The 15,220-nt window shown below is 40.5% G+C and overlaps 1 protein-coding gene across 1 annotated transcript in view; it reads right to left on the bottom strand.

Moving 5' to 3' along the window:
- ABHD3 (abhydrolase domain containing 3, phospholipase) overlaps positions 1–12,675 on the bottom strand; it is a 39,393-nt gene extending 26,718 nt beyond the window's left edge. The window contains exons 1-3 of the mRNA XM_030335689.2: positions 12,412–12,675; positions 11,705–11,868; positions 10,243–10,425 (exon numbers count right to left, since the gene is read on the bottom strand). Coding sequence (XP_030191549.1) covers positions 10,243–10,425; positions 11,705–11,868; positions 12,412–12,573 — 509 coding nt within the window. The 5' untranslated portion in view covers positions 12,574–12,675. The remainder of the gene's footprint in view (positions 1–10,242; positions 10,426–11,704; positions 11,869–12,411) is intronic.
- Between the last annotated feature and the right edge of the window lie 2,545 nt (positions 12,676–15,220).

The raw sequence follows: 15,220 nt of genomic DNA, 5'->3' as shown, positions 1-15,220 counted from the left end.
CAGGTTGGACAAAATTGATCAGGAAAGAATTCATGGAAAAGACCTATAAATAGTAATGATGAAACTTGGAAAATGATAAAGATTTCAGAAGAAGGAAAGTATGAGATATAATATGGGTTGGAGGGGGCAGGGGGAGCAAAGATATAAGGTAGAAATGTATGAAATTTTCTAAGGGATAAGAAAATATATCATCTTATCAGAAACATGGCTATTTAGAGTATAATGATAGAAAGTAAGGATGGAAAAAATAGGTTAAGACCAAAATAGGTATAGAGTTCTGAATACCAGTTAAAGAAAAGATGACAAGAAGGTTCTGCTTCCAAACATGTCAGAGTAGATCCTATTAGGCCAATCCTTCCAAAGAATAATATCTATGAAGTCTTGATAAATTATAAAGGCAATGGAAAACAACCAAAGCAGGTAGAAACTAAATGAGAGTTGACACTTGTAAGAAAAAAATGGCATTGGATGAGTTTCTTTTTCTTTTCTTTTTTTTTTTTTTATCAGCTTTTTGCCCGAGGGGATGCACCAGTTTCTATTATTCAATGATGGATGAAAGTCAGATAGAAATGCTATTTCATGGGCTTGAGAAACCAGAAAACAGACTTTGGTGCAACTATAGCAGTTAGAAAATGAGGAGAAAGTCTCACAAAAGAGGGAGAGTCCTAAATTCTGGGTAAAAACTGGGTCCAAAGCTCTGCTAAGCCTTTATACATATGTGAGACTCCAAGCAATCAAATTAAGGCTAGAAAACCGAACAGAGATTTCAGCTGCTTCTACCATAGAGGGGACAGTTTGAAGTTTGAGTTGAGACAAATTGTCTGCCTGATAAGACAAACAAACAAACAAACAAAAATCAGTACTATTTGGAAAAATATAACAGAATCCAGAGTCTCTACAATGGATTATTCAAACTGTCTACAACACAAGCCAAAATTACTAGATCAGGAAGCAAACAAGAAAACATGGCCAATACTCAAGAGATAAGATAATCAATGTAACTGACCCTGAGATGGTCCACATGTTAGAATCAGTAGATATGATTTATTTTATTTTATTTTATTTTTTTCAACGTTTATTTATTTTTGGGACAGAGAGAGACAGAGCATGAACGGGGGAGGGTCAGAGAGAGAGGGAGACACAGAATCGGAAACAGGCTCCAGGCTCTGAGCCATCAGCCCAGAGCCTGACGCGGGGCTTGAACTCACGGACCGTGAGATCGTGACCTGGCTGAAGTCGGACGCTTAACCGACTGCGCCACCCAGGCGCCCCAGTAGATATGATTTAAAGCAGCTATTATAACTATGCTTAAGGACATAAAAGGAAAATAAGCTTGTAATGAATAAAAAAAAATAGGAAATCTCAGCAGAGAAATAAAATCTATTAAAAATGGAAATTCTAGGTCAGAAAAATATAGTATATGAAATAACAAATTCACTTGATTTGTAAATTACAGTTCTAACGTAAAGATGAAAGAGAAATAAAGATTCAAAAAAATGAATAGAACATTGGTGATTTGTGGTACATTATCAAAAGATCTAACACACATGTATGTAACTGTGGCTCCAGAAGAAGATGAGAGAGAGAATGGGGCACAAAAATATTTGAAGAAATAATGGCCAAGATTTCTCCAAGTTTGATAATAAGACAAAAAACAGAGTCTCAAAAAAAGAAAGAGAAATGCTAGGAAAATAAAGGAACAACAAACAACAAAAAACCAGAAAGCAAAGACTATAATGGTAAACCTATATCCACCATATCAATAATTACATTAAATGTAAATGGACTAAAAATCCTATTAAAATCAAGAAATTATCAGACTGGACAAAAAAGGCGAGGCCCAACTATATGCTATCTACAAGCAATATACTTTAAATATAAAGATACAGATACTTTGAAAGTTGAAGTTTGAAAAAAAAATGTACATGGTAAGTTTAAGAAGGCTAGTGTAGCTACAGTAATATCAGATAGACATCACAACCAGAGATAAAGAAAGACATTTCATAATGGTGAAAGAATTAATTCATAGGAAGACTAACAACCATAAATATATCTATGACTAATAACAGCTTCCAAATACATGAAGCAAAAATGACAATTAAATGGGAGAAATAGAAAATCCATAATCATAGTTGATTTCAACATCCTTCTATCAATCAAAAAAAAGTTAGGAAAGATATAAAGAATCTGAATAACACTATCAACTATCTTAACCTAATTTACATTTATACAGCATTATATCCAATAGCATAATACACATTATTTATTAAAAAAAAATTTTTTTTTAATGTTTATTATTGAGAGACAGAGAGACACAGAGCATGAGCAGGGGAGGGGCAGAGAGAGAGGGAGACACAGAATCCGAAGCAGGCTCCAGGCTCTAAGCTGTCAGCACAGAGCCTGACGCGGGGCTCGAACTCACAAACTGCGAGATCATGACCTGAGCCGAAGTCGGTCGCTTAACCAACTGAGCCACCCAGGCACCCCAATACATGTTATTTTTAAAAAATGGTAACACTTAAACATTTCTGACCTCACTAATGTCATAAAGATATTAGGACAGATGAATGTAACTCATGTATCTTTTTCTAGAATGTAAAGCATCAGAAATCAAACACGATAATTAACAGGAATATATTGACTGTATTACATACTCAACTCCTGATTACCACATAGTAATGGAGAATAGTGAAACTTAATCCATAATTCAAGAACCCCATTCTCTTGTTTCAACTCTTTCCCTATAAAATCTATTCCCTGAGTAGGAAACATGACATGTTTGCCTGTCATGTCTTGAATTTCTCTGATGAAATGGAGACTTATGATATTATAGGTCTACATTATCCTGATAGGCAATAATCATGGGGTTTGAGGAGCTATTTTCCCAAGCCAAGAGCCATCTGAGTAAAGGAGAATTTTGAAGAATGAGCAATATTTCAAAGAGCCTAAAAAACAATCATATATTTCTCTGTAACAAGGCTGTACAGTTGAAGCTTAACCTTGTCACACACTAACTGTCAAACTTTGGTGAAATTATGAACACTGTAGTTTTGTTTTTGGTTGGTAAAATGAGTATGATAATACAGCTCTTGGAATTAGGTACATGTTAAGTAAGATAACCTAAGTATAGCACGTGGTATGGGGCCTATCATGTGGCAGGCACTCAACAAAGCTAAATTTAATTAATAGTAAACCAAAATGGCAATTTTGGTTATCTCTTGCTGGTCATAAGCTCTGAGTGGTCCTATGAATTAAAAAAAAAAGTTCATAATTAGTGCAATTCACTTTTTAGGTATAATATTTCAAAACCAGTAGCCACAAGAGGAAAAAAGAGTCAAAGTTATCCTTCATGTGAGGCCACTGAAAACCTTATACAACTAGCATTAAGTTTTCTTTTATAATATTTTATTGGAATCTTCTCCACTGCCCCGCCCCAGCTCTCCCGTCTTCCCTAACATTTACTCAGTTGCTTTTGATGTTCTCAGATTTTATCTTACTCATTTGAATTCTAGCTGGGTTTCTTTGGTATTTCTGTAGATTCTGTCAACTAAAGAACTATTTAATAATAAAAGTGTTCTACATTAATAGTATGAACTTATAGGAATCATTCCAGTGTCACAGATCACTGCTGGCAGCTTTATGACCCAAACTGGAGTCAGAAACATGTATGTGTAGGGGTTGTGGGAGGGTGGATGGGCTAAATGGGTAAGGGACATTAAGGAATCTACTCCTGAAACATTATTGCACCATATGCTAACCAACTTGGATGTAAATTAAAAAAAAAAAAAAAAGAAACATGTATGCATTCCAAGATATAGATTCCAGTGGCCACTCCACCTTAGCTAGGCATTACCCTCTCCCTGCACCACTCACTGTCTGGCCAGGCACACTGCTGTCTCAGGTTCTCCTGGGATGGTTTCTTGCCTGGTAATAGGGCCCAGGCAGTAAGTACCTCATTTCTACCTAACCAGACTAAAAGAGTATGACTCTTCCCTACACCAAAGACATAATTCACTCCTTTAAAGAAAAAAAGCTAATATTTAAAAAAAAATACTTCTTTAAAAAAAAGCTACTACTTTTTAAAATGTTCACTGGGGAGAAACCTTCACATATATACATGTAATCCTGGCAATCCTATGAGGTATGGTTATCTTTATGGATGAGAAAACTGTGGTACAGAGTTATTGAGTAATTTGGCCGTGGATACACAGGAAGTGTTTGACAGAACTGGGACTTGAATCCAAGCAGACCTGACTCAATAATCCACTTAACCACCCCACTCAGAGGCCCTGGGCTACCTAAGCTAGTAACATTAAAGTCTCTTTTTCCAAAGACGAGCGCGAGTGCTCTGAACACAGAGTACCCTTAGAGTGCATGCCAGCTCGGATAAAAAAATAAAGTAAAATAAAGCTTTATCCCCAAAACTTTGTGAATCATTGTATAATGGAATATCTAACAATTAGTTCCCTAGGGAATGAGACTCCTTGTCAGTATCCACTATAACTTTTTCTATAAATACCATTAAATAAGCTAAGCTCTTCACCCAGTGCTTTCTATTATGCATGATTTCATCTAGCCAGTCTCATGAATAATCAGTTAACTGAACTCATTTTCAAAACTTTAAAAGCCAAATTGTTTTAACAACAGCAAAAACTTACAAAAATATGTTTAGATAAAAACATTCTGGAGTTAATTTAAAATGACTTCTTACCTAAGGTACTGCTTTTACACTGGGGAGTAGTCAGAACTTGCCCTTTTGTTCCATGCCTCATTTTCCTTAGTTCAGCCTCCCCTTCCTTCCTCCCTCAGGAAGAGTCAGTAGATGACCTGCAAGTGCCCTTCTGATACTGCAGGAAAATCTCAGTGTCACCTAAAGCTTAGTTATCTACTGGTGATACTTGACCTAAATCAAAATGCACAGATCCAAACTCCAAACTAGAAAGCAAAGGAACATGTAGAAACTAGTCAAATTTTAACGCTTTTAAATCATCTCCCACTCCAAGTTCCTCTCAAAACTATAAATGATGGACAATGGCATCCTTGCTACCAATAGGTGGCCCTGCATTGAAAGATCTTAATCCTGTTAAACCACATTAAAATGTCAGTGGTTTCAAGGGGCGCCTGGGTGGCGCAGTCGGTTAAGCGTCCGACTTCAGCCAGGTCACGATCTCGCGGTCCGTGAGTTCGAGCCCCGCGTCGGGCTCTGGGCTGATGGCTCAGAGCCTGGAGCCTGTTTCCGCTTCTGTGTCTCCCTCTCTCTCTGCCCCTCCCCCGTTCATGCTCTGTCTCTCTCTGTCCCAAAAATAAAATAAAAACGTTGAAAAAAAAATTAAAAAAAAAAATGTCAGTGGTTTCTGTAAGTAGTTTGAAAAATGTAGCAAGAAAAACAAAAAGAAGATAGTAATAAAAAATGCAGTAAGAAAGAAATTTCTCAAAACAAACACCCACAATCTTGAAAAATCCCTCTATTAATCCTTCTGCTCTTTTCCAAATCCTCTCCTGTTTCCCTCCTTCGTCTGTCAAACTTAAAAGATATGTGATCCACCCCACTCTTTTCTCCTGAGGTCTTCTTAGCCCTCAGCAGTTGGACTTCCTTCCTCATTGCTCTGCTGAATCTTCTCCAGTACTGCTTTATCTGTCCTCATTCTCCTTGCTCTTTTGTTCGCCTCTGGCACTTCTGACCTGTTCCTTCCCTGCTTAAAATGTCTTACTTGGTGTCTGATATTCCAGAGTCCTCACACTTGCAACACTGACCACTAAGTGCTAGAGACTGCCAGTTATCTCCCAGTATCCATGCTCCTCTTCTTCCTCAGTCACAGAATCTACTAGTGTCACTTGAGTATATGACTGCTCAAAATAACGATTTCACTTCGAGCCTCCCTTGTGGCTGAGGAAGAGCAGGTCCATATGATACAAGCAAGAGTGGTGTGCACAATTGCTGGAAAGCATCCTTAAAGGAAGATGGTGCATTCTCTAGTCTTTTTTCTCCTCGGATGTTGGGGTACAGTTGTGATGGCTGGAGCTAGAGCAGCCATAGGTTATGAAGCAACACTTCCTGATACAGGATATAGAGCCCTGGTCTACCTTCTCAGAGAGAGAGAGAAATAAACTTCTCATGAGAGAGAAATAAACTTGTATCTTTTTAAAGTCACTGTTATTTTGAGTTTTCTTTTACTTGTAGTCAATCCTGGTTCTCGTTAATGCATTTCTTCCCAACTACTGCATACATACTCCTTATCGCTTCAGCTAGACTGTATGCTCTTTGGGAATATAGGTTCTGATAAAAATACTTAATGACTGACCTAGATTTCAATAGACTTATTATGATATAATTCTGGATGGGCCACTCTTTTTAATACTAGTTGGGGGTGGAACAAAATAGTAGATGAAGGCTCTCAATAAAAGAGGCCAAAGTAAAAGATGATTTAGATGTTCTCAGAGTTACTGTTTTACTCCCTCTTTTTAGTAGTCATGCTAAAAATTAATTCAGACAATGGGAAAAAGACTTAAGAAAACAGATATTATTCAGGTACATAAAATAATATCGATTAGGCTGTGTTACCAAATAGAGGTTTTTTAAAAAACAAACCTTGAGTGAACGAATGGGATTTCTAACTACTTTATCAATCATAGAGGTGTAACTTTTTCTCCAGTCCTCTGATTTCTATGAGAGAAGCTTCTCTAAACACACTCCTGGCTTCCTGGCCTTGCTTACTTTACTCATTCTCCAGGAGATGGAGGGCTTATCTGATTGATAAAATTTGGAAGAATGACTAGGGCTATCTGGCTCAGCAATTCTCTTCTCCCTCTCAAGGACAAGTTTATCCAAGGAATACATACTGCATTTGGCCCATGAAGATGAACAGGCAGGTAGACTATGTATTCCCCTTTCAATTCAATTTGACTTCTTAGTTAGTAAAGCCTTTGCTCACAGTGATCTTAAATGAACTTTAGCTTAGTTCCTATCCCATCCATTCTTAATTCTGAATTGGTGAAACCTAAAAGTTCTGTGTCTTTGTCAGTTTTCAGGCACAGGAAAAAAATTTTTTTTTAAATTTTTTTTAACATTTATTTATTTTTGAGAGACAGAGAGAGACAGAGCATGAGCGGGGGGAGGGGCAGAGAGAGAGAAGGAGACAGAATCTGAAGCAGGCTGCAGGCTCTGTCAGCATAGAGCCTGATGCATGGCTCAAACCCACAAACTGTGAGATCATGACCTGAGCCGAAGTCGGATGCTCAACTGACTGAGCCACCCAGGCGCCCCAAAAACAACATTTTTAACAGCAACAATAGCAAACCCTTATGTTTCACTTATCAATACACCAGGAGTTAAGTTCTCCCTAATGTTTAAATCATATCTCAGCAGTGAAGCAATAACAGTTCCCTGGCTACCTGACAAAATTCATGAGTCTCCCTACAAATTCAACCTTTCCACAAGATAGTAACTGGGGCCTGAAGGCAAATATACCCCCACCGTATTGGGGTGTTCATACTGCCTATGAAATTCTATTGTGTAAGACACATAATGACACAATCCAAGCATTCCTGTAAGGAAACTAGGTGTTTATATTTCCCAAGAGGTAGGTTTGCTTGTACTTGTTCTTTAAATTATAAAGTGTTCTAGTCTGATTAGGGAAACATTATGAAAGACCACTTTGGCTCAGGTCACTAAACCAACTACTTTATACATTCTAATTCATTTAAACTCTCTGTAGTAAGTGAGAAGCTGTAATTGGGGAAGTTAAAAATTAATTGCAAAGGTCTCTCAGTCAGTGGAAGTTCCAACACTTGAACCTTGGCCCAGCTCCAAAGACCCTGCACACACCACTATATTATACAGTCTCAAAGGACTCAATGTAAGCCTTATGGCAAAGTTCCAGATCTTTTCTTTTACTTCAGTGGTCCTTGGCACTACCTTGCTATCTGTGGTATGATGCAAAAATATTTTGTAGGCCTTCCTATCAAGAGGTGGAGTTTATTTCTCTACCCTTTGACTCTGGGCTGACACACAAGACTTGCTTTAACTGGAATGTGGCAGAAGCAACATCAGGAGAGTTCTTAGCCTGAGTGTCAATAAGCCTTGCAGCTTTTGCTTTTGTACTCTTGGAACCCTCTGCCACCAAATGAACAAACTCAGAGCCTGATGGTGAATGAGAGGCCACATGGAGCTGAGATGAGTCATCCCTGCTGAGGGCCCCCATGCAGGGAGTTGTCCCGGCTGCTGACCTCAAATGCACAAATGATCCCAGCCAAGACCAGAACCACCTAGCTTTGCCCAGCCCAAATTCTTGGGCCACAGAATTGTGAGCAGAATGGTGGTAGTTTTTAGCTACTAAGTTTTGGGACAGTTTGTTATACAGCAAAAGCTAACTGATACATCTTCTCAGCCACCCCTCCTAATTAAACACAAATGGAGATAGGCCCAAAGGCCACTGAAAAGTTTACTGACCACTGCTTATTCATGTACTCTGCTATTTTCAAGTCCAGTCTAATTCACTGTTAGAGTTCCCTAAACCCAAATAAGCTGGGTCTTCAAGCAGCTGACAATGACCTGGTCTATCTTTCTCTTCTCTTAGGCTCCTTGTGGCAAGGTCAACTTCTCACAACTCTTTGTATCTAGCACAAAACCTTCCTTTTATCATAGATTCACAATAAAATGTCCAAATCAGTAGAAGAGATATTAACCCTTAGGGGAGTTAGAACTTTGAAGCTTTGAAGCACAGTGTAATGATAGTCATAGTCATAAAATTTAGCAACTTTTGCAAGGGGTGGAAAAAAGCCTTGTGGACTGGCAACTCCAGGGCTTATGAGATTTAGTCCTTGAGTTTCAACTACATTGTTTTTTTTTTTTTCCAACGTTTTTTTTTATTTATTTTTGGGACAGAGAGAGACAGAGCATGAACGGGGGAGGGGCAGAGAGAGAGGGAGACACAGAATCGGAAACAGGCTCCAGGCTCTGAGCCATCAGCCCAGAGCCTGACGCGGGGCTCGAACTCACGGACCGCGAGATCGTGACCTGGCTGAAGTCGGACGCTTAACCGACTGCGCCACCCAGGCGCCCCTCAACTACATTGTTTTTAAAAGCACTTCCTAAGTCTTGAGAGACAGCTCAGGCCAAGTACAGAATCAGCAATTTAAATATGCACAGAAGGCTTTATGATCTATACTTTTTGAGCATGACTAAGTTTTAGCAAAAAATTGGAATCAAGCCTCACACTTAACTGGATGGTGCTAAACATGGAATAATGATGAATTCCTGATATTAGTGCAAGTTTCACTGGAACAATAATTCTAGAACACCTATCAAAACGTCTGAGAGATTGTCATTTCATGGACAAAATAGGCTTTATCTGTAAAAGATCAGACTTAACTTGTGAAAATTGAGTTAGCTCTTATGGCATTTCCCCATTTATACAAAAATGTTTTTATTAATATAAACTCCACATCAATTTTTCACACAGAGTGTTTCAAGTTTAACAAAGGACACAACTCTACTTTAAATGCACCTCAGAGTGTTCCATTACCATAACTACTATCAGCTTAAAAAGGCGACACAAAAAAGCAGTATTTTTCACAATGATTCTGCTTTAAGATATTAAAGCTGAACCTGAAACTTAAGGTTGCTAAGTCACTTGCAAAAAATTAAATTGTACTTGGTGACTGAGTTGAATAATGGCTACTCAAAAATGCTGTGGCATCCTCAACTGGACATTAGTCATGTGCACCTACAAACTCAGATGGACAAAAGAGGCATAGATCATCTTTGGAAAAAGAAAGATCACCTACAAGCCGATTTTGGGTATTTTTTACATTTGGGATCTAAGCCAATGAGATAAGATTAGTAGATTCAGAGCTCAAATATGGAATGAAACATGAGGGTCACCATCTACTCTCTCAGTGGTTTGTAATGGCTATTTTCCATAGCACTCCCTTCAGTGGGCCTACTGCTCCTCAGACCTGGGTCCTATGTCAATTCCTAGATGATACTAATTTCATTCATTCATTCAACCAAAATCTGCTGAGTGCCTACTATGCGAAATGCTATTTCCTGTGAGATGATTGTTATGCATCTTCCTGGAAAAAAAAAAAAAGGCAAAAGAGGAAGCAGAGAAAAATAATAATCTAGGGAAATGCTTAATCCATGCAAGAAATAACAAGTTTTTCTGAAACAAACATGTAGACAGATTTGTGCTTCATTTAGAATGAATTAAGTAAAAAATGGAATAAATCTTTTACTGGTACCTGTATCCCAATTCTTCACTGAGATGGATCATATGAAGGATATATGATTCCTTGCTTGTTCCAGTGAGGCCGGGCAACAGTAAGATAGTAGGCCTGGTGGTGGCATCCCTATAACACTTACTGTTACAATTATCAAACCAGTCCAGTGAAATCTGTCCTCCATCTGCAGTTTTAATAAGTTCACTAGAAGAAATAGAGGACATACTCATTAAATGTTTCAAGTCATGCTTTAATATTAGTGTCTTTTTTTTTTAATGTTTATTTTTGAGAGAGTGAGAGAGAGAGAAACAGCATGAGCAGGGGAGGGGCAGAGAGAGAAGGAGACACAGAAATCCGAAGCAGGCTCCAGGCTCCAAGCTGTCAGCACAGACCCCGACACGGGGCTCAAACTCACAAACCGTGAGATCATGACCTGAGCTGAAGTTGGATGCTTAACCAACTGAACCACCCAGGTGCCCCAATATTAGTGTCTTAATTTTATAAATATATGACATGATTTGGTCATCTGAAGTTTTTTTTCAGCATTCACTAACACACACACTTATATCCCTTTGTCTTATTACAAGAATGATATGACATTAGTACCATAAAGTATTTCCGGCAATATCACAAAAAGGTAGCATATAAAAATGAACTGCTAAATACTTCAAATATTTATCTTAATCATTTCCTCATTACTCTAAAATACCCAGCATTTAACCCCTATTTGATTGAGGTCACCCAAATAATTCAGTAGGGAATTATGAATAAGTAAAATACTGATCTGATCACTGCTCTGGTCCTTTGACTTAACAATGCAGTCTCCCACAGAGTATATTATAAAATTTGTTTCTTAAATATTTTAAAGTATTTCTCACATAGTATGCATGAACTTAAAGATTTTTCTCAAATAAATAGTGCAAGTTCCAGGCAACAAAAGGAACTCCAGAAGGACTAGATGACTCAGGGAAATTAATATTAGGCATCATCTAAATCTCCGGGTTACTGATAAATTCTGGACCCTATCTTTAACACCTCAAGGACATTATCATCAAGAACCCATTTGCTTATTAATATGAAGTCCTTTTACAGGAGTCCATCATTAATTAGGATTTGGCAACATCCAAATTAATTGGCATCCTTCTCGACCCCATCCCCACTCCTAGCATCAATGAACTGGTGCATATCATCAAAGGATCTAGGTCCTTAGGGACAGACGCATGCCAAACTAGAAAAGAGTAACTCAAAAACACTTCTCTAGAAATAAACCATTTACATCAAGGCACACACAAAAACAATGGTGAACGGCAATACCTGAATATTTTCCTGCAGCTGTGTGTGTGTGGCGGGGAGCACACCTTCCACTTTCGTTCCCCCTTTCTTTTCTATATGTTTACTAACGAGAGGTTAACCAAGAACCGGGAGTATGCAGGAAAAACCCGGTGGTTTTGCAGAAATGACTGAAAAATGGAAATATACTTACTTCCTGTACTGCACCGGGGGTTTGGAAGTGATGAAAGGTCTCAGGAGTGTCTGTCCTCGACTCTCCCAGCACCAGACCGTGGGGTAGTACGTTTCTGTCACCACGGGACAGTGGTCCTGAAGGAAGCGGTTGAAACTCTCACCCCCCGTCACTAACTGGGGCTTCTGTGGGGAAAGCCGGTGTTATAGTGAAGGGTCTAGAACAAAGTTTCTGCCAACCGTAAACCAGAAATGAGCAGACTCGTCCCTCGCCCGCACGTTCCCTCCGATTACATCTTCTTCTAGAAGCCTGACAAAAATAATTCGCAGTCACAACGGACTTAAAGGGAGGTTTACCAAACTCTTGAAGGGGAAGGCGAGAGCTGAGATAAGGGAGTCCTTGTCAGAAGTGCCACAGCATTGCCAGCCCCGCGAATGGTGACAGGGCAGCCCCGCCGCGCCTAGGTCAGCCGGGTCCTGGCTGCAGTCCGAGGACCCCGGCCGAACCCACAACACGCCGACAAGGGCTGGCCCGCTTTCCCGCGCGCGCTCAAAGGGCGTCCATCAGATATCGGGGAAAGGGCGACAACTCAAGCAGCACTCTCGCCTCCAGGACGACCCCAGCCACCCGTCCCTCCAGCGGCAGCTCCAGCTTCACCAGCTGCTGTCCCTCCCAGCAGAGCTGCCCGAGGCCCTGCGCCCCGGCGCCCGCGCCAAACCCCGGCTCACCTTGGCAATGCTGCTCAGGTAATAGAAGGCGTAAGCGACACTGAAGCCCAGAATCAGGGATAAGCCCACACCCGAGCCGAAGAACCCAACCCGGACTTGGTGCTCCAAGTAGAGAGAGAGCTCCCGGGACAGCATCCGCAGGTCCATAGCTAAGCGCTGCATGGCCCTGTGGCGGGAGGCCAACCAGCCCGCGAGCCAGGGAAAGCGGCGCGGGGCTGCGGCGGACCCTCGACCAGAGCGTCTCTTACCGGGCAGAGAGCGGCTTCCGTGAGCGGGCGCGGCCGAGCGGCCCCGGGAGGCGTAACACAGCTGCCAGACGCCGCCGGCTCCGCCCCGGCTTCCCTGGAACCGCCCCCTCCGCCAGCCACTCAGGAACCTTCCAGAGGCGCGGTACCAAGCGCGGCCCCCGAGCGGTGGCGGTCCCGGTCTCCCGGTCTGGTCCAGGCATTCCGGGCGACACCCTCCCTTGCTTCCCCCTCCCCTCCCCCCGCCCCAAGGGTGGGGAGCAAGGAAGCATCGGCTTTGGAGAAGGAAATGGGCCTGGCAGTGCGCATTCAGGGCCGGGGCCGGGCAGCAGCCCCAATGACCTTGAACGATTACGCACGGTGGTGGGTCTCAGTGAATCCTTACTGTAAACTAGAGGTTTAGAGTGCCCAGGAAGTGTGCCTTAGATTAAAAAATTGGGGGAGTTAATGCCAAAGATACGCTAGAAGAATGCGCTGTGTAGTGGAAAGAAAAATGCTACATCTCCCAGAAAGTTGTGTTTCCCCTGAAGACTGTCAAAAGAGAAAAAATATTCTGTAAACGTCCGATAGTGAGGACATTCATAATTTAAATCTCTCTGAATCCTTTTAGTTAAGTATGCCTTGAATGAGAAGTGGTTACCTAAAATAAGAAGATCAAGAAAATGAACTAGAATTCAAAAAATTTTAAAGCCTATTTGTGGTTCATTAGTGCTTTGAGCTTCTAGACTTACAGAAAATCAGTTACCTAACGTAGGGACAGGAAGCCACTTATGAATGAAGTAGGTTTTCCTAGGTTTATTTATGGCAACATGACTAAAGCTGGAAGATACAGGCATATAAAAGTGCTGGAAGATGTAAAATCTGTTATTATGAACTCCTCCCACTTAGAAGTAACAAGAGTGGCAAGACTTAAACAGGCAAAAAGGAAAAGGTAAGGGCTGTATAGACATGAAAAATTTCACAGTATTGTTCATTAATTATAGAAATTAGTGATAGAGAAATGGAATGGGCCAGAAGTAAGCAATTTATTTGGCTTTGATTTGGTCACTGTAACTTGATGGTTGTCCATACCCAGAATGATTTAGTTGCGTTCACTGAGCCTGTTGTTTTTTGTTTTGCCTTTTTTTTAAATCTGTATTATAAGAATTTCTACTTTATAGAGTCTTTGGGATGACTGAATGAAGTAATGTATGTGACTGAATGAAGTAATGTATGTGCTGAATATAAGTAATTCTCTTTCATTCACTGGCTCTTGCATCTGAGCACAGCCAGAAAACACATAACACATGCTGGTTGCCATATTTGACAATTTACATGCAAAATTCTTTATAATGCCTGCACCCACCTTCTTCTGCCCCGCCCATCAATAAATACATATATATTTCATTTGCTTAAGTTTAAAGTGAAAATACTGAAAATGCTTCATTAGCATAATGGTGTGTAGAAAGCATGCTGACCTGGGAGTAAACAACTCTGAACCCACCAAACTTAGGCAAACCATTTACTCTTTTGGACCCTCAATTCCTTGTCTGTAAAATAAGATGGCTGAAATTGAAGATACCAAACTTTCTTTCCTGTTAGAAGAACATTCACAAACTTCCTTAAGATAAGAATATTCCAATTTAGGGGCACCTGGGTGGTTCAGTTGCTTGAGGTCCAGCTTCAGTTCAGGGGCATGATCTCACAGTTTGTGGGTTCAAGCCCTGTGTCCAGATCTGTGCTGACAGAGCCCGGAGCCTGCTTCGGATTCAGTGTCTCCCTATCTCTCTCTACCCATCTCCCACTTGTGTATGCACGCAGGCTTTCTCTCTCAAAAACAAACAAACAAACAAACAAAAAAGAATATTCCAATTTAGATGAAGAAATGAGAGCTTATATCCCACCATGACCCTCAATGACTTCTTCCACCTGGTGTCCATGCCTGTGTATAATTCCTTCTCCTTGAGTGCAGATAGGACCAGTGAATTATTGCTAACCAAAAGAATATGGTAAAAGTGAGGAGATGTCACCACTTCTGTGATTACATTATCTTATGTGACACTAGCTTACTAGACTGGAGCTAAAGCCTTTCCTGCCACCTTGAGGAAGCAGACAGCCATATGAACCACTCATGGAGAGGACCACATAGCAGGGAACTAGTGGCACCTTCCAGGATTTTTCAGGGGGAGGGGTGTCTGTAGCTGACAACCAGCAAAAAGATGGGGACTTTAATCCTACAACTGCAAGGAAACGAATTCTGCCAACACTCTAAATAAGCTTAGAAGCAGATTCTTCCTCAGTCAAGCCTCCAGATGAAAACACAGCCTGTCTAACATCTTGATGATAGCCTTGTGAGACCTGGAGCAGAGCCCCAGTTAGGCTGTGCTTGGACTTCTGATCCACGGAAACTGTTAGATAGTAAAAGTGTTGTTTTAAGTGCTAAATTTGTGGTAATTTGTTATACAGCAATAGAAAACTAATAGAGAATATAAAAAGGTCCTACAAAAGCATTCAAATATTAATAAATATCAGTGACTCATTTTTGCCTATCAATATACAGTTGACCCTTGAACAGCATGGGGGTT

This window comes from Lynx canadensis, chromosome D3 (assembly GCF_007474595.2).
Source record: "Lynx canadensis isolate LIC74 chromosome D3, mLynCan4.pri.v2, whole genome shotgun sequence".
Lineage (NCBI taxonomy): Eukaryota > Metazoa > Chordata > Mammalia > Carnivora > Felidae > Lynx > Lynx canadensis.
Note: the sequence above shows the minus strand (reverse complement) of the source record. Positions and strands in the feature narration are given on the sequence as shown.